The sequence below is a fragment of the Dromiciops gliroides genome, chromosome 5 (assembly GCF_019393635.1).
Source record: "Dromiciops gliroides isolate mDroGli1 chromosome 5, mDroGli1.pri, whole genome shotgun sequence".
Classification (NCBI taxonomy): Eukaryota; Metazoa; Chordata; class Mammalia; order Microbiotheria; family Microbiotheriidae; genus Dromiciops; species Dromiciops gliroides.
Genome location: NC_057865.1, coordinates 42422162 through 42448084, shown reverse-complemented (window position 1 = coordinate 42448084; position 25923 = coordinate 42422162). Strand labels below are relative to the sequence as shown.

General features: G+C 40.3%; 1 protein-coding gene across 2 annotated transcripts in view; it reads left to right on the top strand.

Annotated features, from left to right (window-relative positions):
* LARS2 (leucyl-tRNA synthetase 2, mitochondrial) overlaps positions 1-25923 on the top strand; it is a 343246-nt gene that overhangs the window by 206537 nt on the left and 110786 nt on the right. For both annotated transcript variants that reach the window (XM_043966870.1, XM_043966868.1), the window contains exons 5-6: positions 7312-7403; positions 8381-8441. In XM_043966870.1, the coding sequence (XP_043822805.1) occupies positions 7312-7403; positions 8381-8441 (153 nt within the window). The remainder of the gene's footprint in view (positions 1-7311; positions 7404-8380; positions 8442-25923) is intronic.

Below are 25923 nucleotides of genomic sequence, written 5' to 3'. Positions count from 1 at the left end.
CTAAAAACACTCCCATACAAACTATCTTCTTTACCTTTTATGTGTCTTACGTAAGACATTTCTATCTCTATGCTTAGTTCACCCCCTTTAGAAAGTAAACTCCTTGAAGATAGAGAGCTGCTGTGCTTTTGTCCTTTATCCTAGCACATTGCTTGGTACACAATCAGCACTTAATAAATGCTGTTTGATAGATTGGCAGTGATGTAGGAGGTGAAAAGGGTTAACAGAAAAACCTAAGATCCAAGCTTCAATTCAGATATTAGCTCCAAAAGGAAGTCAGACCCCAGTTAATGGATAGCTTATAAGTCAGGATGCTAGGTTCTTGTGCCCACATAAATCAGTACCCATAATGGGAACAGAGGGAGCTGGGCCATGGAGACCTGAAGATATAACAATAAAGGAATTGACAAGACTATTGAAACAGACCAGAAATAAATGAAAAATGAATATGTTTTGAAACTAGCCATGGGAAACAGAAAGAGACATGTACAGAAAAGGCCAAATTTGTCCCCAGATTCTCCTTATGATGCATAAACCCCCAAAACACACCTCCACTTGTAACGATTAGAGTGATGCCACCTGCTGGAGACTCACTGTAGGAAAGCTCCGCCATGAGGAGAAGGCATCTGAGGGCAAGCCATGCGGCTTTTCTTTGGTGTCAGGAAGTGACTTTTGCTTGTGGGTGCTGTCTATCAAAGCAACCAGCCAATTAGCTTGGAGCTGTGTGTGCTTGTGGATGGGATGTTCCCGGTTTCACAGGAGGCTTGTGGGATGAAGAAGAGGCGAGGCTGGCTCTCTCGCTATCTTTCTGGAGGACCTCAGGGGGGAGAGGAGCTGGAGACATTGGCTCCCTGAGATAGACAGCTGAATCTAGGCCTCTTTCTCTCTCTTCACCAAGTTCTTATTCTCCTTAATAAATGCTTAAAAGTCTAAACTCTTGCTAAAGCTTATAATTTATTGGTGACCACTCATTAGATATTTTAGACAGACTAGCTAGAATTTTAGCCCCTTACACACTGAAAAAGGTACCCTCCTTGGGGGTGGGCTTAGGACCCCAGGAACTCCAATTTAGGATGGGCCCTCCCCTGTACCTCCCCAAGGTGGAGATTATTATAATGAGACTAATAATCAATTTATCCATGCTATAAATGTAGCTGTCTTTTCTTTCACTATTCGAGAGATACCTCTCCACTATTCTGGTTCTCTCCCTGTGGTCACTCACAGTATTGCAATAAAACTTGGGAAACTGAGTCACTGAGTCTTGTAATACTTTTGGGACAACTCACGATCAATTTGACCCCAAATTCCATCCCACATCACCTGGGCACACAAGTTGTATAGAATAATGACCAGAAACACCATGGGCCAGTAATTCTCTCTATAGCTATAGAGAAACCCACCAGTTCCATCTTTTATTGATACATTGAAAACTTAAAATTGAAAGTCAATCCAATGAATTAAGCTTGCCTAATAACTATTTAATTTAGATGAATTAATTTTAAAAAATTTAAAATCACCTTTTTAATGTTCCCTGTAGGTCTTCATCAGGAGTCTTTGACTCATTTTTCCTCTTATATGGTCGCTAATAGCTCATACACTAGTGTGAGCAGCTTAGCATAGAGCCCAAAGCACTGGACATGGGAGCCCTGAGTTCAAGTTCCATCTCTGGCATAATAACAATAACAACACTTTGTAATTTAATCCTTTAATCATTTAATCCTTTTGGCACAATCCTGGGTGGTGCTTTTATATTATCCTCATTTTTCAAATGAGGCTATTGAGGCAGAGAGGGGTGGGGACTGGCCTTGGGTCATATAGCTGGTAAGGTAGAATGTGACTAATGTATGAGCCAGGATTTGAACTCAGGTCTTTCTGGCTCTAAGTCCAGTACCCAGCCAATAGTACCTTCTGGCTTTCTAGTTATCCACATTCATTTTACCTCCTGAGTCTCTTTCCTGTTATGAAAAAATCATAGAACTTCACAGTTGAGAGTCACCTTAAGGGCCATCTTGTGCAGCACTTCTCAGAATAAGAATCCCTGCTAAAATTCTAGCTAGTCTGTCTAAAATATCTAATGAGTGGTCACCAATAAATTATAAGCTTTAGCAAGAGTTTAGACTTCACAGTTGAGAGTCACCTTAAGGGCCATCTTGTGCAGCACTTCTCAGAATAAGAATCCCTGAGAGGTGGTGATCCAGCCTTTGTTTGGAGACCTCTAGTTGGGGAGAGACTACTTCTGCCCTTTAAGGTTTAACCCATTTACTTGCATCAAGCTTAAATCTACCATCTCTGCAGCTTATACATGTTCTTCCTAGAGTTGTCTCCTGGGGCCATGAAGAACCAGTTGGCCTAATCCTTCCACATGCTCCTCTTTAGTTTTCTCTTCTGCAGGCTAAGCATGGCCAATTCTGCCAATTAAATCTCACGTGCAATGATATTAAGACTCTTAATATCATCATTCTCTGGATGTCTCCTAAAATGTGGGTCACAATGTCCCTTCCATATATGGTGTGACCAAGGAGACTAGCATTGCCTATGTTTTGGGCACCATGTCTCTTCTTTATGATTTCATTGATTTTTTTAGCTGGCATTTCACATGGACATATTGACTAATTGAGCTTGCAGTTCACTGAAATACCCAAGCCATTTTCAGATGACCTGCCATTTTATCTCTTTGTCCCCCATTTGTAAAGTTGGTTGTTCAAACATTAGTCTAAGATTTTACATATTATCCCTTTTAAAAATATCATCTTGGGGCAGCTAGGTGGCACAATGGATAGAGCATTGGCAGGAGGACCTGAGTTCAAATCTGACCTCAGACATTTGACATTTACTAGCTGTGTGACCCTGGGCAAGTCACTTAACCCCAATTGCCTCACCAAAAATAAAATAAAATAAATATCATCTTATTAACTTTAATCCTTAAGGACAAGAACTACTTTAAGTTTTTGTATCCCAAGTACCACGGACAGTGCCTAGTAGTAACAGGTCCTTAAATTCTCATTGATTGATTTTAACCCACTGTTATAGTCTTTTGAGATTTTGGATTCTGATTCTGTCATCAGGTATGTTAGCTATCCCTTCTAGCTTTCAGTCATCAGTACATATAATAGGCACGCCATCTTATATTATTATGCCTTTATCTGAGTCATTAATAAAAACATGAAATGGTACAAGGCCAAGCATGGTTCTCTGGAGCATTACACTAGAGGCTGACTTTCATGCTGATGTTGATTTTGGGGTCTGGTTTTCAATAAGTTTTGAATCTCTCTATTTTGTCCATCAGAATAAGATGAGAGGTTTTGTCAAACCCTTTGCTTAAAAATGGACATGGTCCTCTGATCTAGTCTGTTAATACGCTCAAGGAAAAGAGGTTGTTCTGCCTTGAGCTGGTCTGGATGAAGTCATGTTGACTCTTTGTGGTCACAGTCGCCATTTTAAGATTAATAGCCTCAAGGAGCTTATATCCTATTGGGGAAAATATGTTTGTGCAGAAGTACAAGGTGATGCTGTTGGCACAGGGCAGGGGATGGGGGGTGTCAGGAAGGCCCCCATGGAGGAGGGGGTGTTTGGGAGGAGCTTTGGAAGGAAGCCAGAGGTTCTAAGAGGCAGAGGTAAGGAAGGACAGCGAGTCAGGCGTGGGGAACAGCCTGTGATGGAAAGTCATGCAAGCAGGATGTGAAATGTCACGTGTGAGGAAGAGCAAGAAAGCCAGTTTGTCTGCACTGAAGAAAGGTGACATAGAGAAAAGCGGGGAGGGAGAGTTGGTGGCAGCCGGGTTGGAAAGGATTTTCAATGCCACAGGTTATAGGAAGTCACTAAAGTTTATTGGGCTGGGGATTGACATGGTCAGACCTGGGCTTTGGAATACCACGTTGGCAGCCCTGTGAAGAAGGTGAGAGAGAGGCTGGAGGTAGGAAGAGCAGTTAGAAGGCTCATGAAATACTCTAGTTGTGAGATTATGGGAGCCCTAAACTAGTCTGCAGGATGTGATTGGAGAAAAGTGGACAGAAGTAAGAGAGTAATGCTTAATGTTTGTATATCACTTTAAATTTTGTGCACAGTTTATATTGATTATCTTGTCTGATCTTCAACCCTGTGACATATATAGGACAGAATTTATTACCCCCTTTACAGAGAAGGCCAGTTCTTTCTCATTGGTGAGAAGCAGGTCCTCAAAAGTGATTCCCATGTTGGTAATTTCACCTTTTGGAGGATGAAACTGTCACTAAGACAAATTAGGGAATTATTACTTGCCTCTGATTTTGACAGAGAGAGCACTCAACAAATGTCTCAGTGATTGAAATCACGCATCACTGCCATATCGTGCCTCTGGGCCAGGTTGGGATGTGTTTACCAAGCTCCTCACCTGCTTCCCTTCTCTGTCCAATAGATCTGCATAGACTCTTTTTTTTTTTTTTTTTTTGGTGAGGCAGTTGGGGTTAAGTGACTTGCCCAGGGTCACACAGCTAGTAAGTATTAAGTGTCTGAGGCCGGATTTGAACTCAGGTCCTCCTGAATCCAGGGCCAGTGCTCTATCCACTGTACCACCTAGCTGTCCCTGCATAGACTCTTTTTTTTTTTTACTTTTTTTTTTTTTTAGTGAGGCAATTGGGGTTAAGTGACTTGCCCAGGGTCACACAGCTAGTAAGTGTTAAGTGTCTGAGGCCGGATTTGAACTCAGGTACTCCTGACTCCAGGGCCGGTGCTTTATCCACTGCGCTACCTAGCTGCCCCCCCCCCCCCCTGCATAGACTCTTAATGACATCTCACTATTGTTTTGGCCTCTGTTGATTCTCACCTCAATAGTTAACCATTGTTTCCCACCTCAGGTTCAAGGATTTCCTGACATGTCTATCTTCTTTATAACTAATACCTCTCTTTACCTCCTCTCTACCTCTGTTGACTTTCCTCATGCCCCCTCCCCTTTTTTAACCTCACTTTTGCATAAGGTTCATATCTTTCCAGAGTAACTAGAAAGACATGGGTCTCATTCCAAAAGTCTCAGTGATACTTGTGAGGTCAGATTTGCCCCCTGATGTTGAGATATTAGTTCATCTTACCTGTTACCCATGATTATATTCATGTCTGGGACCATGGATTTTATGACTATCTCCTTTCTTGGATTTTTATCTCTTTTGAATTTCAGGGTGTCCCAACCACTCTTCTTGTAGCTCCTCTGCATGATATATGTTTTGGTGTATATATAATCCCGACCTTCCCTTTTTATTTGATTTGGAAGTCTCCATAAAAAGACATCATGTTATGTTACTTGCCCTTCTTTGCTGTCCTCCATCCCTGACTAAAAACTCATTATCTTGGGGGCAGCTAGGTGGTGCAGTGGATAAAGCACTAGCCCTGGATTCAGGAGGACCTGAGTTCAAATCCAGCCTCAGACACTTGACAATTACTAGCTGTGTGACCCTGGGCCTCGTGTAACCCTCATTGCCCCGCAAGGGGGGAAAAAAACCCCATCTCATTATCTCATATCTGTTTATCTCTTCTAAAATCTTTGCTTCCAGTTACCAGCAGTGAAAAGGCAGCTAGATGACTCAGTGGATCTAGTGCTAGACCTGGAGTCAGGAAGACCCAAGCTCAAATCAGGCCTCAGACACTTGCTAGCTCTGTGCCCCTGGGCAAATCACATAACCTCTGTTTGCCTTAGTCTACTGGAGAGGGAAATGGCAAGTCATTCCAGTTTATGGGACCACAAAGAGTTGGACATGACTAAATGACTAAACAAAAACAGTAACAACCAGCAGTGAAGACTACACTACCTGCTAAGGTCTTCACTTCCTTCAGCAAGATTTCAGAAACCTTCCCAACACTTTCTAGATTCCTTCTGGATTTATTATTTCTGCCCTAGTGGATCACTAGGAGTGGCTATTTGCCTTACAAGGTTGTGGAGAAGAAATAACCTTATAACTACTAAAGCATTATAGAAATGTGAGGCCTCTCAGGGGTAAAGCAGATAGAATGTTGTACCTGGAATCAAGGGACCAAGTTCCAATTCAACCACAGACAGCTGTTTGTGTGACCCTCTCATCCTCAGTTCCTTCATCTGTAAAATGAGAATGAATCATAGCACCTAGCCCTCAGGGTTGTTATGAGGATAAAGTGGCACAATATTTGAAGAGCACTTTACAAATGCTAGATGTGAGATAAATGCTAGCTAGTAGGGATGGTGCTGGTGGTTGAGGAAAACATTGATGTAAGTTGAAGATCTGTGTTAATTTTTTAAAATTTTTGGTCTACTTGTGACAATTAAAGTTCAAGAGACATTGTTTCTGGGTAATTTAATCATTTTATTAATAAGGTCAGCAGGTTATTAATAAAAGGATGGTTCCAGACCAAAGACAATCATGGTGGCAGGCTCACAGTTTATATACCCTTCTAAGAGTATGTGTTCAATGAGGGGCTGAGAGTGAGGGGCCAGCTAACTGTTGCAGTGTATAGAGTGCTGGCCATGGAATCAAGAGGACCTGAGTTCAAATTTCACTTCAGACACTTAGTAGCTGTGTGACCCTGGGCAAGTCACTTAACTCCAATTGCCTTAAACATTTGGGGCCATCTCCAGTCATTTTGATATGTATCTTGCCACTGGACCCAGATGGCTCTGGAAGAGAGAGTGAGTTTGGTGACCTTACACAGCCCTTCCTCACTTAAAAAAATCCAATTCAGTACAAGTTATGACATCACTCTGATGTTATGGTCCTCTTCTAGGAATGACAAACTGCAGCAGCAGCAGCAACAACAACTATGAGTGACATCATGTCACCCTTAGACTATGAGACTTATCTCTATATACAGACCATCCCCAGCCTTGGGCAATCTATTCCAAAAATGTATGCCCTGCCCTAGCCTGAGAGGACACATTGGTTACTCTACTTGGGTGGGGCCTGAGCAAGAAAGTTAGTCCTATTTCATTATCTGACTGAACTTTTTTTTGGTGAGGCAATTGGGGTTAAGTGACTTGCTTAGGGTCACACAAATAGTAAGTGTCAAGTGTCTGAGGTCAAATTTGAACTCAGGTCCTCCTGAATCCAGGGCTGGTGCACTGAACAACCAGCTGCCCCTGACTGAACTTTAAACCAGGGCTTGAGGGGGAGAATCTTCCCAAATCATTGGTTGTTAATAATCATTTCCCTCATACGCGTATCAAATTAGGAGTTGACTTTCCTTACTTAAATGTGATTTGAGAGAATCTACTGAGGAAAAGGAAACGATAGTTCATGATGATACAGCCCTGAAGATGACACAGACTTGAGTTAGGTCATTTTTAATGGACAGTGTTTCTCATTTGGATGATAGGTTATTAATCCAATGGGATGGGATGCGTTTGGATTACCTGCTGAAAATGCAGCAATTGAGCACAGTCTGCATCCACAGAGTTGGACACAAAGGTATGTATGTGGCTTTGTTTTTACTGAAAAGATGAAGATAATGCTATTCGGGCTTTTGTTGTGGAAGAGTCTTAACAACCTTACAGACAGAGATGAACTAAGATAAGAACTCAACAGAAATCTTGGGTTCTAATTCTGAAATGTGTATATATGGCTTTTCCTTTAAAGTTATCTAAAGGGGCAGCTAGGTGGTGCAGTGGATAGAACATCAGCCCTGGATTCAGGAGGACCTGAGTTCAAATATGGCCTCAGACACTTCACACTTACTAGCTGTGTGACCCTGGGCAAGTCACTTAACCCTCATTGCCCTGCAAAAAAAAAAAAGAAAAAAGAAAGAAAAAGAAAGCTAAGGGGGTGAATATTAATTGAGAAATGGTTGTGGAAATATGCTACATTAATGTAATAGAACATTAATGTTTTATAAAGTTATCTAAAGAACAACTTTAAGATGTGTGGAATAACTGCATGTTCATATGCCATTCCTTCCTTAAAATGTCATTCTTTCTTTTGGGTAGTTTCAAATTTTAGGGGGGAAAAATATATGTTAAAATACTTCTATGGTTTCCTCTTAGCTTCTACATGTAACCATTTGAGTTGATGTATATGAAAATCTGTATGGTACATTCTGTTAGAAAAATTCTACATTATGTTTTTATACATTTACTTTTTTTTTTTTAGTGAGGCAATTGGGGTTAAGTGACTTGCCCAGGGTCACACAGCTAGTAAGTGTTAAGTGTCTGAGGCCAGATTTGAACTCAGGTACTCCTGACTCCAGGGCTGGTGCTCCATCCACTGTAACACCTAGCTGCGCCTATACATTTACTTTTAAAAATAAATTTTTATCAGTATCTTTCATTATTATGTATCCCACATTTCCCTTTGTATCCCTCCTCTCCCTTCCTCCCAGAGAACTATCTCGTATAATAAGGAATTTTCACTTATTTATTTAATTAAATTTTCCTTACTTTGCTTTACAGTAATATTAAACACATGAGGGAGCAGTTTGATAAACTAGGTCTGTGTTTCAACTGGGATCGGGTAAGTTCTCCCTTCTCTCCTTTTCTCACAAGATGTATTGATTTCAGCTGAATTGTTACTTGTGATGTAGAATTAATGCCTATGACTTTGCCCAGTGAACTCCTCTCCTCCCCATTTTGGCAGGATGGGATGGTCAGTCTTGAATGGCCACAGATCAAGAGTCCAGTCCAACTTTGATTGAGGTCCTCTTGGGGCCTGTGTATTCTACTGAGTGATGAAGAATGAAATAATGGTGACTGCCAACAAGGAGCTCACCTTTTTTTTGTTGGTTTTTTTTTTGTGAGGGGGAGGGGCAATGGGGGTTAAGTGACTTGCCCAGGGTCACACGGCTAGTGTCAAGTGTCTGAGACCAGATTTGAACTTAGGTCCTCCTGAATCCAGGGCCAGTGCTCTATCTACTGCGCCACCTAGCTGCCCTCACCTCACCTTCTAATTAGGGGAAATGGGGGCAGCGAGGATATTTTAACTTCCTGTTCAGTGGTGCCTCTTGGCAAAAACTTTCTCCAAGAAATGTGTGCCTATACACGTGAAAACTCTTCAGTGATGCTTCCCTCACACGTTTGGTGAGCTGTGTTCTGAAATGCTGCTGCCAGCCCATGCTGTCTGAGTGATTAGGTGCTGATTTCCCATTAAATTTTTTTTTTTAGGTGCTAATGTGCAGAGCTATAGTATAATGACTCTTCGTGATAAATGACCATTCCTGGCAAAAGACTTTTAAAAATATGCATTTTACCAGTGGATCAGAGCAGGAGCTGGGGAGAACCATCACTGAAGAATTTTCATGTTTATGTGTAAACATGCATTTTCTCTCTCCCTCCCTCCCTCCTTCCCCCTCTCCTCCTCTCTCTCTTCTCTCTCACTCAATATTAACCAATGTTCTTCAGAAGCCACCCCAGATTTGAAACATTAGAAATGTATTTGCAGGGGCAGCTAGGTGGCGTAGTGGATAAAGCACCGGCCCTGGATTCAGGAGGACCTGAATTCAAATGTGGTTTCAGACCCTTGACACTTAACTAGCTGTGTGACCTTGGGCAAGTCACTTAACCCCCAATTGCCTCACCAAAAAAAAAAAAAAAAGAAAAGAAAAGAAATGTATTTGCATAGGTAAGCCCTGCTTCTCTCTTGTTCCTATACCCCCTTTTTAGTGAGAATGGAATTGTTAATAGCCTAGTGATCTGAAGCATCTTATTGTGGCTGTGGTGCAGAGCAAATCAAATTTTTTAGTCTTTGTTCTGCTGCTGAACTCTTAAGTAAATCCCTTCACTGCTCTAGCCTCTCTTATTTTTTCATCTATTAAATGAGGGGATTGGAGTAGGTCACCCCTAGTCCTAATATTCTGTGTTTAACAGCATGAGACTTACTGTTATTAACCCCACGAAACACAAAAAGCGATCAAAATGGAAAGCTCACCTACATAGGGTAAAGTGCTTTGCAAATCTTTAAGTGTGAGACAAATATTTGCTAGTTAGCCGTTTTCCTAATTTATCATGTCTTCTGTGCTTGCCACATCTAGTACCTTCCCACAAACTTTTTTAGAAATGTGTTGATGATGTATTCATGTGAGGTTTCTGAGTAGGTTGCAAACCACATCCTCATCATTGTTATCAATGCACTAACCTGAGCCAAAGTTCAAGGACCAGGCTAGGCCTCCAGAAATTCAACTTGAGTCCTGGTCTCACCATTGGGTCACTGTTTGTTTTGAGCCCTAGGGCAGGTGATCCAGCATTTTCTGTAACAAGTAAAGTAGGAAAAATCCAAATACATTTAGGTGGGGTTAGATTTAATTCTTTGAACATTTCTGGGCTTAGATTGGTACCTCATTGAGGGCAGCATCTCTGTGAAACCAGTCTGCCTGGCTCTTCACACAGACACCCACATGCAGATGCCCTTTGGTTGGTCAACAGATGTTTTCAAAGTAGCGTGAGGGGAAAAGTCGGATATTTTTCTTAATGATTGATCAAATTTGTGTCCTTTTGCACACTCCTTCCTTACTAAACCAGGGACATTCATTAAAATAATTTTTTAAAAGTAACCTGGAAAAAAAATAATAAAATAAAAGTAACCTGGCAAGCAATTAGCAAGAGGGTCATCCGTTTCAAAGCTGAGTCATTCGCCTTGGGTTCTGTGGGTCACTAGCTCGGAGTCTCTGGCGTAGTGTGGTGCAGAGCTATAAGACCTGGACTCTGGGCAGGTTCCTTCCGTCCCCTGGGCCTCCAGTTCCTGCTCTATAAAAAGAAGGGGGGCTGCACATTTGTTCTCTCCCAGTTTCACATTTACAGACCTGTCGGCTACTGTGGGGAGGGCGGTAGGCAAACTAGCTGGGTGTTGGGCCTTTCTTAAATGGTTTTACTTCCACAGGACTTGCTAAGGCTGCAGACAATAGAAGCCTCCCTAGGTAGCAAGGGCAATGCTTCAGATCATGATTTTTGCCGTCATGCCATTATTCATTTTTGGATGTTCTTCCCAGAGCTGCTTGTGCCACCTTGGAAGGGGGAATGTAAAAGGCAGAAAGCTCCGTCTAAATGACAGCATTTCTAAGTGTCTTTGGAGGTCATCATAAAATAAAATAAAACTCTCACATTGCAATTATGGCAAGAAAAAGGTTTCTTTGTGAACACTTTATGAAATAATTGGCTATATTTACAACTTGAAAGAATAGACTTTATTTTGCTTTCAGACATTCAATGTCTGTGACTTCAATGCATACGATTTGATTTAGAAGGAAAGGTAGTATGTTCGTTAGTGATAGATCAAAAATTGAGTGCGTTCAAATACAGTTGTTTGTCTACATGTTGAGCCAAGCTTATTCCAGTACCTGGATCTGGTTCTGGGATAACTCAGAAGTTGGATATCCTTATTGGGAGAACCCTTTCAGGTCAGGCTATCTGGGAAGTTAAATATAGTCCCAAGTTTGCCCGCAGAAGGACCCTAGGAGATCAGGTCAGTTCTGGGAACACTCAGGGTTTTGGAGAGCCTTGGGGGCTTCAGAACCAAGTTGGATTATAACATCCACTTCAAACCTTGCACTGGAGAGGACCAGACCCTTTTTTTTTTAAAACAAAATAAATGAAATTTAATAATAATAATAAATAGAAAATTCTGCATTTACATTTTAAAAATCAATTGCTCAGGTAGCTAGATGGCGCAGTGGATAAAGCACTGGCCTTGGATTCAGGAGGACCTGAGTTCAAATCCAGCCTCAGACACTTGACACTTAACTAGCTGCGTGACCCTGGGCAAGTCACTTAACCCTCATTGCCCTGTAAAAAGAAAAAAAAAAAGAAAAAGAAAAAAAATCAATTGCTCAAGTACAGGATGGGAAAACGCATTAGCTTGGCAACTTTTTAAAAAAAAAATTTTTTTAATCATAAGAGTATTTTATTATTTTCCAGTTACATGTAAAGATAGTTTTCAATATTTGTTTTTATAGGATTTTTATTTCCAAATTTTTCTCCCTCCCTCCTTTCCCTCCTCCGTCCCCAAGACAGAAAGCAATCTGATATGGTTTATATATGTACAATCGCATTAAACATATTTCTGCATTAGTCATCTTATGAAATCAGAACACAAGGGGAAAACCTCAAAAAAGAAAAAAACAACAAAAAAGTAGAAACAGTAGGGTTCAATCTGCATTCAGAATCCACAGTTCTTTTTTCTGGATGTGGACAACATTTTCCATCATGAGTCCTTTGGAATATCTTGGATCATTGCACTGCTGAGAAGAGCCAAGTCTATCACAGTTGATCGTCCCACAATGTTGCTGTTGCTGTGTACAATGTTCTCCTGGTTCTGCTCACTTCACTCAGCATCAGTCCACTTAAGTCTTTCCAGGTTTTTCTGAAATCAGGACCAGATCCTTTTGAGCTGACTCCTTACTGGTATACTTGGGGTGTGCCACATAACACTATTTATTTATTTATTTATTTATTTGCACCGGGCCTGTGATTTCACTGATGTAGGGAAGGCCCGGTGAGGAAGCTCCCTCTACCAAAGCAGATTGGAACCACCTGCAACTTAGAGTCTTAAACTTTCCTTGGACAGTAAGAGGGTGAATGGTTTGCTAGGGGTCACACAATCCGTGTGAGTCAACAGTGAAACTTGAACCCAGATCTTTCTGACTCTGAGTCTGCTTTATCCATGACATTCCTCAGCATTTCATTATTTCACCTCAAGTGTTGTGAATTTTAAGGACATGCAATAACTGTTGGAACTTTGGGCACCTCTGATTTTTTTCTGTGTGAATAATCCCTTTATAGTGAAGCTCCTTATTTTTCCACATTTTTCTCATCCTGAGCAACTGTTGCCCACTTGTTCTCATAAATCTTCCATGAATTCAGATCATCTGGCTCAGATGAGCTGTATCCTCACACTCTGAAAGAAACGCTGATTGTGCTTGCTGAGCTAATGCCCATGATACTTGGAAGATCATGGAGTGTAAAAGAGGAGCTGTAGAAGTGGAGAAAGGCAAACGTTCTGATTTTTTAAAAAGAGAGAATGAAATATGCAGACTCTAGGCCAGAGGGCTTGACTTTGATGCCTGGCAAAATTGGAAGATTAAAGATGTAAAGATTGTAAAGATGATTGAAGAATTGGTTAGCGTAAAGTGATTTTACAAACCTTAAAGCATCATCTAAATACAACCTCCTAGTGTTGTTGGTGTTGTTGGTGGTGATCTAAGAAAGAAAGCCATTATTACAAAGAGTTGGCATGGCTTCCTCAAGAGCAGGTCATACCAGACTCCCTTTATTTCCTTTTTTTGGACAGAGCTACATTAAACCAGTCAATGAAGGGAATTCTGCAGTTTACCTATCAAAGCTTTTGATAAATCGCCATGTGCTATTATTCCGTGAATAAAATGGAGACGGGGGCTAGCCAATGATAGGATTAGAAGGGTGTGGAGTTGATGGACAGCAGCTTAGAAGGTCTCTAGTAGAACGCCCCAAGGATCTTGACAAGATGATGAAATGTTTGCTGGTTGGGGTGGCTTCTGGGTCCTTTCTAGCTCTTCAGGATGATGGCTTTGTGTCTGTCCATTGACCATTTTTTGGTGTCAAGAACTCGTTTAAATAGGTTGGATTGGAAATCTTATATCTTAAGCATCTCACTGTTTACCTTTTTTCTTATTTGGTGTTTGCTTTGACCAGTAGCTCTGAGTGACTCCCGTCTCTCAGTTGTTGCCTTTTGCACTGATTTCAGCATTTTCATGATTTACAATGTCATCTGGTACTTGCCATGCCTGGTTCCTTCTCACACTCTCCTCAAAGAACAGATTAAGGATGTGTAGTGTGAGGCATCTCATGAGTCTCCAGCCTCTTTCTTTTCTTGATGCTATACCATGTTTTCTTTTTCTTTTCTTTTTTTTTTTTCAGGGGCAATGGGGGTTAAGTGACTTGCCCAAGGTCACACAGCTAGTAAGTGTCAAGTGTCTGAGGCTGGATTTGAACTCAGGTCCTCCTGAATCCAGGGCCAGTGTTTTATCCACTGGGCCACCTAGCTGCCCCTCCCATGTCCTCCTTTATGCAGCTGTTACTTCTGACATGGAAGCAAACTGCATAGAATGCCAGATCCAGAGTCAGGAAGACCTGAGTTTGAATCCCAGTCCCCTGTGTATCTTCCAGTGAGTTTAAAAGCTCTTCCATCTCTTTTTGGATTTGTCTCTTCGTCATACCCCGTAGAGCAGCGCTAGGCAATCTGTGGCATGAGTGACATTGAATGGCACATCAATCAATCATTAGCTACTTGCTCCTGCTTCCCAGTCACCCAGGTCTTCTCTCCATTTCTTTTTTGCCAGTTTCTCTTTCTTTTTTCTTTACTCACTCATTATTCCTGTCTCCTTTCTTTTTCTTTTTCTCCTACCTATCTCTGTACCCTTTCCCTCCTTAGCAGCCTTTCACAGACTCACATGTTTAATAGCAATAATTACAGTAATTAGCATTTATACAACAGTTTAAGGTTTGCAATGTTCTTTACAAAAGTTATCTAATCCTCACTTCAACCCTGGGAGGTAGAGGCTATTCTTATGCCCATTTTACAGATTAGGAAAATGAGGCAGACAGCAGTTAAGTGACTTGTCCAGGGTCACAGAGCTAGGAAGTATCTGAGGCTGGATTTGAACTCAGGTGACTCCCAGGCCAGTACTCTATCCACTGTACCACCTTGATGCCTGGAAAGCTGGAAAGGACTTCAGAGGCTGACTAGTTCAATCCCTTCATTTTGCTAGTAAGGAAAACTGAGGTCTAGAGAGGTTTAGGGGCTTTCCTAAAGTGTCCTGCTGATGGCACTCCACGATAAAATAAAGCAAAGACTGACCCTAGAAAACTCTGCCCTTCTTGCAAAAAGAATCTCAGCCCAGGGGCAGCTAGGTGGCGCAGTGGATAGAGCACCCGCCCTGGAGTCAGGAGGACCTGAGTTCAAATCTGGCCTCAAACACTTAACATATACTAGCTGGGCAAGTCACTTAACCCCAATTGCCTCACCAAAAATAAATAAATAAATAGAATAAAGAATATCAGCTCAGGATCCTCCAGAGCACACCTGCAATGGTGCATGTAGCCATAAGGGCTACGTACATGTTTGGGAAATATTTAAAACATTGTTGTTTAAAACCACATGTTAATTTGATCATGTTAGGTAGTGAGTGGTATGGTAGGCCCCTTTTTATTATCATCCATGTTTTGAAATCACCCATGTTGCCAATTTTTCCTGGGAACAGGTTACTGCCCCCCCCCCCCAATACTTGTGGCATCTCAGAAAATGCTTTGGAAGAATCCCATTGTCAGGAACTGAGGCTGTGGTTACCTTGGCAACAGGTAACACATGACTCTGTGTTTTTGACTCTCCGAATCTTCTTGCAGCTCCTCCCTGAGGTTAAACAGAGTTTGTTTGTCAGACTAGTACAATGAGGAAATTAGCTTTTCTTTTGCCGGGTCCTCTTTTTTGGTTGAGAATAGAAGACAAAAACATATACATATGTATGTATATTCATATGTATATAGAAATCATACCTATACAGATTTTATATTTGTAGATTTATGCTTAAGCATATATTTTCACTTTTTTTTTTTGTTTTGTTGGGTTTTTTTGTATTTTGGTGAGGCAGTTGGGGTCAAGTGACTTTGCCCAAGGTCACACAGCTAGTAAATGTCAAGTGTCTGAGGTCAGATTTGAACTCAGGTCCTCCTGACTCCAGGGCTAGTGCTCTATCCACTGCACCACCTTGCTGCCCCTATATTTTCACTTATAAAACATAACATTAAAAAGTGCATGTGTGCGTTCGTGTGTGTGTGTGTGTATGTGTGTGTGTGTGTGTAAAAACTCTCCAACTGTCAGCTTGGAAAACTACTGGTTATATCTGCCTTAAGGTGTGGACAAACATGTATTCAGAGCCTCCCATGTTCCAGATACTGTACTAGGTATAGAAAAAAGTTTTAAATTTTTCTGCTTGCCTAAAGCTAGGAGCAGTAGACAAAAGTCCTTGAGAAGTACATTTAGGATTGATATTTTTAAAGTATTTCCTAACCATTAGAGCTAGCCAAAAGTAGAATGGGCCACTTTGTTTGACCCTCTGTTGTGAGGATCAAATGAGATAAATCAGTAAAGTACTTAGTCTAGTGCCTGGTACATAGGTGCTTAATAAATGCTTATTTCCTATTGTTCTTCCTTCTTTCTCTATCTCCTTCTGGGTTGTGTAGGACTGTCACAGAGTCACATTCTCATGGCCAATGGCACTGGTCCCCTAAAATTCTGATTCTTGCCTCCTTGCTCCTGTGGTTTTAGCCAGAGAGAGGGGGACCTTGTGGAGTGAGGGACTGGTACAGATAGAGAGAGAACCAAAGAGGAGCTGTGTTTTGATGCTTGCTGGAAGGTGTATGTAGTGGAGACTCAATGTCTGTTTTGTGTGTTGGGAGTGGGAAGCAAAGGCACAGGAGAGGTTACCCCCAGGGTGGTGTTTCTGTGGCTGTTCAACAAGTCATGAAAACAGCATCTACAGAGACAGAGAAGGCGTTTGTTTGTGTGCTCAAAGCAAGGCTTGAAAACTTTTACATCCTCCTCAGTTAGCTTCCACTGCAGGCCTTCACTGGACTATATTTACCTATAAACAAGTAACATCGAAAAGAATACACTAGGCGACACCCTGAGCAGCTGCCTCCCTTGTGTCCCCCTTGGTCCTGGCTTTAGGCATAATCATCGTCACTTAATTAACTTCACTTTCCCATTGGGCTGATTATGGTAAGAAGGGTGACACACCCATAAGGGCACCCACTGGAATTAGAATTCGATTTCATGAACCGTGTGAGAAATTTTTAGAAAGATTGGACTAGGATTCCAATTCCTGTGAATGGTGAGTGTCCCATTAATAGAGGGTAGGCGTGGTGCTACCTCTCCCTTGGGCAGGGATGGCAATTCTTGTTAAATCATCCTTATAAAATCCTTTGCATACCTAGAACTTGTCCTTAAGCCAGGCTAGAATTTGCAAGAAGAGGTACTAGATGGACCCCATTTCCATGGTCCAGCTTTAAGGAGATAGTGGCGGGTCGAGACCTGAACGGATGGAGCTACTGTGCAAAGGGAGAGCTGCAGATCATGTTCATCTGAGAGAGAAGGCAGGAAGGGGAAGCCTTCATGGAGCAGTTGACATCCAAGTTAGACCTTGAAACAAGGAAGGGACTTGTTTCTTTGATTGAGAAGTCATGTCAACACAGCAGATACATGTCAGCACCACAAAGTAAAGGTACTTCCTTTGGGATCAGGCCTGGACTGGGATTCCATGGCGTGGGGGGCTCCAAGTAGGCCACCTTCTCTGCAGAGTCTAGTCTTACCAAGTCATCGAGGGGCATCAGCTGGTGCAAAAGATGGCACTCAGACCCAGGCTGACATTCTCCACCCCCTATACCTGCTGCCTCTCACCTACACTGGTTGTTAAAAGAACTTTAGTCTGAGTACTTTTAGCTGGAAGGAGGTATCCTAAGGGTCACCCACAGGAATTAACCTGAGTGTAGTTCCCTGGTCCTCCCTTTCAGGGTTGGAATGAGTGTGTAAATTGTCTTTTGGATCTGCTTTTTTCATCGTACATCAGTCACCTCTTAACACTTCTTCCTATATTTCTTTGAATTTTTCGTATTTGGTATTTCTTACAGCATAGCAACATTCCGTTACATCAATTTACCACAGTTTGTTCAGCCATTCCTCAGTCATAAAGCACATAATTTGTTTCCAATTTTTTGCTGTTTCCAACAAATAAGATTGTTTTAAATATTTTGATAAAGATAGATCTTTTTTTTTTCCTGCCAATAACCTTCTTCTATATAAACCTAGTAAAGGGTCAGCAAATAATAACAACAGCAAATAAATAACTTTTATTCTATGATTTCATATTACATTCCAAACTATCAGAATAATTCAAGAGCCTTGAATTAAGATGCTTGTTTTCCCACACTCCTATTTGCATTGAATTTTTCCTTTTTTGTTGTTGTTGTTTTGTCAACATTATGTGTGTTTTATTTGCATTCTTCCAATAATTCGTTTTGAAAACTTTTTCCAATGGTGATTGATACTTTGTTTCTTCTTTTGAAAACTGCTTGTTCATGCACACACACACACACACACACACACACACACACACACACACACACACACACACCACTTTTCTATTTTGGGCAATGGTTCTCACTTTGATACTATCAGTTCCCTGTGTGTCAAACATATCAGAAATGCTTAATGAAAAGTCTCCCCTCCTCTTCTCAGTCCATATCTTTTCATATTCTGGATGCTTTGCTCTTGTTTGTGCAAAATCTCTTTATTTTTATGTAATCAAAAGAATTTACTTTGCCCTTTATAACTCCCACTCTTGTGCTGAGAAACTTTCCCCTCTCCATAGCTATGAAAGAGGCAATCCTTAGATTTTCCATCCATTTGGAATTTGCTGAAATTATGGCAGTGTAAACTTACTTTGTACCATACTGCTACCCAGTTTTCCCAATAGTTTTTGCTGAGTGATGAGTTCCTTCAACCTGTTCATGGCCTTACTGAAACCTAGACTTACATATGGTTGCTTCAGAATCTTGCTTATCTAAGTGCATCCCATTGATCTACTTTTCCATTTTTAATCTAGTTTCAGGCAGTTTTGATAATTATTACTTTATAATTTGAGATCTGATTATACCATTCCCCATTCTATAACTTAACAAAAAAAATTATTTTCCATTATTTTTTCAGGATTTTTTCCCCTGAAATTTTGCTGTCATTTTGTCTAATTTTATCAAATATCCCAGTGATATTTTGATTGCTAGAATGTTAACGCTCTGTATAAATTTGGTATTCTTATCTTTTTTTTTTTTTTTTTGTGAGGCAGTTGGGGTTAAGTGACTTGCCCAGGGTCACACAGCTAGTAAGTGTTAAGTGTCCGAGGTCGGATTTGAACTCAGGTCCTCTTGACCCCAGGGCAGGTGCTCTATCCACTACACCACCTAGCTGCCCCAATTCTTATCTTTTCTACATTGGCTTGGCCCAGCTATGGACACTCAATTATTTAGGGTGTTATTTTTGTAAAATCGCTTTGTTTTTGTATTTTTTGCCCTATTTTTTTCCTGATAGGTTAACTCTTAGATGTTTAATGTATTTTTTATTTTTTTGAATGATACTTCTCTATTTTCCTGGGGTTTTTTTGTTAGTAATATGTAGAGGTGAAGATTATTTTATGTTAATTCTGTTCCCTGCTATTTTGCTGAAGCTATTTTCTCCTTATGTTGAATATCCTATTTCTGGAATAAATCTAAATTGGTCCTTATGAATAACTTTTCTGACATATTACTCTAGTCTCTTTTTGCCAGCATTTTATTTAAAAATTTTGCGTCAATATTCATTAGTGATATTACTCTATAATTCTGTTTCTCTTTCCATAGTTTGGGTATTGGTATCATATTTGTCTCAGAAGAGTTTGGTAGAATGCCTTTCTCTCTGTTTTGAAAATAGATTATGCGGGGCAGCTAGGTGGCGCAGTGGATAGTGCACCCCACGCTGGAGTCTGGAGGACCTGAGTTCAAATCCACCCTCAGACACTTAACAATTACTAGCTGTGTGACCCTAGGCAAGTCACTTGACCCCAATTGCCTCACGCCCCCCCAAAAAAGAAAGAAAATAGATTATGTCATATAGAGATGATTTGTTGTTTAAATATTTGATCAAATTTACTTTTAAATCCACCTGGTCTTATAGAATTTTCCCCCCAATTCATTTATGACTTGCCTTGTTTTTCTTACTGAGACAGTATTGTTTAGATGATCAGTGTCCTGTTTTATTAGTTTTATATTTTGTACTTTTGTAGATACTGTTTATTTCAATAAAGTTTTCAATCTTGTTGACTGAATTATAATATAATCAGACATAATAGTTACTGATAATTTTTCTATTTTTTTCTCCATTCATTATATCTTCCTTCTCATTTTGGACTTAATCTGATTTTCCTTTCTCATTTTAAAAATCAAATTAACTAATGGTTTATTGGTCTTTTCAAAAACAACTAATTTACTTATTCAGTTTTCAAAATGTTATTTGTTTCTCCTTTAATTTTCAGTTTTCCTTATGTTTGCTTTTCCTTAATTTTTCAAGAATCTAAGTTTTTAATCTGCATGATCAGTTTGTTAATCTTTGTTTTTCTTTTTTGTTAATTTAAGCATTCATGCATATAATTTTCCCTGTAATGACTGCTTTAGCTATATCCCATAGATTTTGCTACATTGCGTAACTATTATCATTTTCTTTTATATAATTTAAATTATTTCTAGAATTTATTCTTTGACTTATTCTATTTTTATGTCATTTTTAGTTTGTATCTTTAATTCTTTTTGTTAATTCTTTTTTATTATAATGAATTATAAATGATATTTTTAATCTTTCTGCCTTTTTAATATTTATTCATGATCTCTTTATGCTCTAGAGCATAATCAGTTTTTGTAACAGTTCTGTGCGTGCCCTGAAACTGGATATTTCCCTGTAAGATTTCCATCCAGTTCTCTGCATAACTTATCTATCCAGTCCAGTTTTTCAACATTTTATTCATCTTTAATTTCCTTCTTTTATTTCTCTGATACATTTGTTGAATTCTGAAAAAGAAATGTTAATGTTTCCTATTATCAAGGACTTACCATGGTCTGGGTGTTTTTCCATGGCAGCCATTCCTTTCAAATTTACTTTGCAATATGATGGATCGCTTTTGTGTTGTTGTTGATGATCAAGAACGAGAAGAAAAAGAAGAATAAGAAGAACAAGAACAATGCTTTGACTGGCATACAGAACTTTCAATAAGGAAATTCCTTTCTTTAGTACAGACTGGCACTTACTATATGTCCTATAGTCTTGGAGAGTTGCCTAGGTCACACAGCCAACATATGTCAAAGATGAGACTCAGAGCCCAGGTCATTTCAGTTGTGTCCAACTCTTTGTGACCCCATTTGGGATTTTCTTGGCAAAGATCCTTTCCATTTCCTTCTCTAGTTCATTTTACAGATGAGGAAACGGCAGTAACAGGATTATGTGATTTGCCCAGGGTCATCCAGCTATTAAGTGTCTGAGGCTGGATTTGAACTGGGGTCCTTCTGACTCCAGGCCTGGTACTTTATCTGTTACACTACCTTCTTGCCTCTCTATTTTCAGTATATCATAAGCATTAATATTAAAGTACTATCAATAATATTGATGCTGTTTCATTGTCTTTGATGCCTTTAAAAATAATGCAGTGGGGTTTTTTGGTCTCTTTTGATACTATCTGTTTTGACTTCTCCTTCTAACCAAAATTAAGATTGCTACTCCTGGGCAGCTAGGTGGTTCAGTGGATAGAGCACCGGCCCTGGAGTCAGGAGTACCTGAGTTCAAATCCGGCCTCAGACACTTAACACTTACTAGCTGTGTGATCCTGGGCAAGTCACTTAACCCCAATTGCCTCACTAAAAAAATAAAAAAAAAAAAGATTGCTACTCCTTTCTGTGGAGATTCAGCTGAAGTAACATGGGGCTTAATGCAGCTACTTGTTGTCCTTTGTTATATGACTGTTTTGGGTGTGTTTCCTTCTGGGACTGTGTTGTGGGATTCTAATCCTTATCTTCCTTAGCTTTTTCTTATTGAGATGGATCACCACATCCAATTTAGCTTCTATATTTATTGTTGTAGTTTTGTTTTCTCCTTCCAGAGGTGTCACACTTTCTTTTCTTTTCTTTTTTTTATTTTGATACTTTCTTTTATCATAATATTTTTTCATTCCATTGGGCTTTTTGTTGTCATTACTCATTTTTTATTATATTTATTTGGTGTATTTGTTGCTGTTTTGAAATGATAAAGGTACAGGAGAGTTAGTTATGACCACTACCTTATTCAGTCAACTTGACAACTTAGAAGGAAGAAACTTAGAGATAAAGCTGGCGAAGGTTATAGGAGTGGGGAGGGGAGTGCGGTGTAAGCAAAGGCAGCAGGGAGTCGAGGGAAGAAGCAGAGAATCTACTGTTGACTAAAATATAAATCATGTGAAAGAGTAAGTATCATGAGATGAAGCAGGAGAGGTGAGCTGGAAGCAGATTGTGAAGGTCTTTGAATACCGGGATCGGGTGTTTGTTTATGCTTTGTTCAGTAGGAGGAGTGATGATTCAGTCAGCGCATTAGGAAAGCCGTCCTCCAGGCACCGTGTGCAGGGTGGCTTGGAGAGGTGATTATCTGCAGGTAGAAAGACTGGCTAGGAGGCTGTGACAGCAGCTCAGTTGAAAGAGGTCTTTAAAAGTAGTCATAGTGGGAATGGAGGGTAAGGGATGATTTGAGAGAGGGCAAAGATAGGATTGAAGGGCTGTAGTGGCTTGTTGGGTTGGGCAAAGGATACAGGACACGAGAAAGTCAAAGGTAGTATGAGGTTTTGAACCTGGATGATTAATGTGATTACACTGAAGGAAATAGAAAAATTAAGAGGAGGAAATTTTTTATCTTGAGGGAGAGATGAGTTGTTCTGGACATGAGATGGTGATGAAGCACCCAGGTAAACATATCCATTAGGGAATTGGAAATACTGAATTGTAACCTTGGGGAGAAGCTGGAGATGGAGATAAAATGTGGGAGTCGTCTGGGTCGTGGTGATAAGTTAAACTACCAAAGCAGGTGAGATTGCCAAGAATGACAGCAGAAATGCTAAGAGAAGAAGGCTAATAAGAAAATGTTGGGGGACATCTGTGTTTAAGCGGCGGGAGGTGGAGGATGAGGCAGCAAAGGCAATAGATCAGTTGGAAGGGGCCTCAGAGACCATCTCTTCCAACCCCATCATTTTATAGATGAGGAAACTGCAACCCAAAGACATTCAATGACTTGCCCAAGGTCAGACAGGTAACAAGTGTCAGGTGGAATTTGAACCCAGGTTCTCTGACCCCAGAGTTAATGCTCTTTCCTCTGAGTTGTCAGAAAAGATCATAAAGAAAACCATGAAAGTCAATGGAGAAGAGAGTATCAAGGAAAGAGAGGTTGGTCAGCAGTGTCCAAATGTCCAGAAAATTCAAGGAGCTTGAGAAAAACAAAAGGTGGCTAGATTTAGAATGAGGGTAGAAATAGAAACCAGAGTGCAGTGAGTTAAAGAGTGAGTGAGTCTAGAAGAAGAGGCATCAAGTATTGCCTTCTCTTTCTACAACTTTGGTAGCAGAAGAGGAAAAAGAGAGAAGATTATAGCTTGAGGAAATCAAGCCAAGGTTGGGTTAGGGTTTTTTTGAGTTGGGGGAGATTTATTTTTAAAGATGGGAATATCTGAGTGTGTTTGCAGGTTGTGGAAAGGTAGAAAAGAGGCAGGAAGTAAAGAAGTAGTTTTATAATGTGGGTGTGTATATGAATATCCATCCCTGGGCTTTAGGCCTTGCTGTTCTAAATCAGATTCCAGCTCCTCTTTGAAGCCCATCCAAGGGAATGTTGCCTTTAGCCTAAAACTTTCATCATTTACTCTTTTTTAAGCCTTACCTCCCATTGGTCCCTGAGCTTTCTTGGTTCTTGGGTTCAGGATTTTTTAAATACATGATCCCTAAGTGTCCTTGCTTCTTCCTGATACTGCCCCTTCAACTGATATGGCTTCTACTCTAAAATCTCAGGGTCACTCTTTTTTGAAACTAATTTTTACTGATTTTTTTTAACATAACCTAAATTTTCCCCTCCTTCCTCCCAGAGAACTATTTCTTATAATTTTTTAAAAGAAAGGGAAAAAAAGAGGGGAGAAAATTGGCAAACCCAGGTTCACTCTTTTTTTTTTTTGGCAGGGCAGTGGGGGTTAAGTGACTAGCCCAGGGTCACACAGCTAGTAAGTGTTAAGTGTCTGAGCTGGATTAGAACTCAGGTCCTCCTGAATCCAGGGCCAGTGCTCTATCCACTGCACCACCTACCTGCCCCGCCCCCCAGGTTCTCTCTTAGCTAATCTAGAAACTTCCTGATGTCCTGGATTGGGGAAGGAAGGACATTCTAGCTATTACACTTATATTTCTTCCTAATCACAGATTATTTTAACTCCATCTCTCTCACCAAAGGAAAAATATGGAAATGCAAAATGGATAAAGACAGGGTAGCCATCCCCTCCAGAATGGAATGTGGAAATCCCGAGACATCTGTCTGTTGGCCAAGCCAAGGGAGAACTGAGAAAACATCTAGCTTTCTGACTCTGGAATAAGAGGGAAGAGACAGAGGTGATCACAAGAGAAAGGTGGCAGAACCGTGAAAAAGCTGGGTCTTTCAGTGGTCATGGACAATCAGGGCTGGCTGAAAAGAGCAGCAGAATCTTCTTTTGGGGCTGTTCTTGTGTCCTTGGTCATGTTTCCCTGGACTTCATGGCAGCAAACCTTTTAAAATGCGTAGAAGGGTGGCATACCCTTTTCAGGGAGCTTGTATTCCTTTCCCACAGACAAGGGGTGAGGAGCACCTAAGAACCAAGACAGGCTGTCAACAAACCCCTTTAGAGCCCACTTTCTGGAACAAGAAAAGACCTCCTAGCTGGTGGTGTGGAGCCCAGTATAATTCAAGCCTGTGTTGTCACATGCCCCTAGGGTAATCCCTTGCCCATACTCAATAAATAGATTTTGTTTAATTTGGTTTATCATAGCTTTAGGAGTTTTAGCCTTGGTTTTCTCCTGCTCTCATTCTGCCTCTCAAGTCCTTCTTGTAGATTTTACTCAGATGGGTTGACCTGGCTCACATATATAACTATTTTTCCCATCGTGCCATTCTTCAGTCTACCAATACAGTAGGGAAAGGAAGGGGATCTCCTGCCTGTAGAATCAGCTGTTCTGGCCACCACTCCGGTTATTTCTATTGACTAGATGGATGAATGATGCTGCTTCTCAGTCTCTGGATCCTGTTCATTATCTCACAGATGACCCTCACATTATTTAGATGACCTAGAGAATGAATATCATGAAGACATGCTTCGTATGGCTCTGATCTTGTTTATTCCAAATTTTTAACTAAAATGCACAATACCTATTTCCTTCCAGAAGAATAACTATTACAGTAAACGAGTTTGACTTGGTTAGCTGAAATTCTGGAATCTATCCAAATTAGACAGATGATAGATTGAAACCCAAACATCTCCTCAGTGTCTTAATGGACGGTTTCTTTTTCCCAACTGTCTAGTTAGAGAAATTGTCAGCATTGTTAGACTGTCTTGATGGATATCTTGTCAACTGGCAAAGACCCACTATGTATAAATTAAGAAAGTTGTTGTCTCTTGTCTGGTAACAAGTTGTTCACAAAATCTAGTACAGTTTGCAAAAGGAAATGGTTTTCACATGGCCATAAGAATGACGGATTTTAAGATAGATGACATAGGAAAGCAGCTCAAAGAACAATTTGCAGATCTTTCAATGGTGCAAAATGAAAAGTTTGTGGTACAGTAAAGAGAAGACGTGAGCTAACTTTAAAATGGCAAATCTTATTTTTAGTTTTATTGATGCTTCTTCCTCAAATTGGTTCCATAATCATGGAGAGCACGTTCCATTCAAATTTCTTCCAACTTTATCCATAGCCTGAGGTTTTAAAAGAAAAACCTTCTGATGTAGGTTGTGTGTGTGTTTCAAGAACTCATGTATAAGAACTCATATTTGTCATTTGTTTGTAGCTGAACATTTTAGTATAAAGTTACTCTTCTTTCTAAAGCAAAATCATTTTTTAAAAGAGTGGTTCTTTTTTCAGAAAAATGTCAGACTTAGCATTAATTTGCCTGAAAAGAACTCTGGCATCCTTAAAATATTTGTAAAAATTGTCCAAGGGTTCTGCCTTTATGCTTTTGCTTTTTGAATATCCCAAAGTTCTGGAATATGTGTGTGATCCTCATTTGAATTTACTCACTGAGCATTTATTGAGAGCTTATTATCTGCTCTGTTATTGTTATGAACTGTTCTAGATGCTGTGAGGGAACAGAGGCAAACTGCCTTTGGCTGTAGATCAGCCCAGTTCTGCATCCTGACTGTGGGGAAAGGGGCTTTAC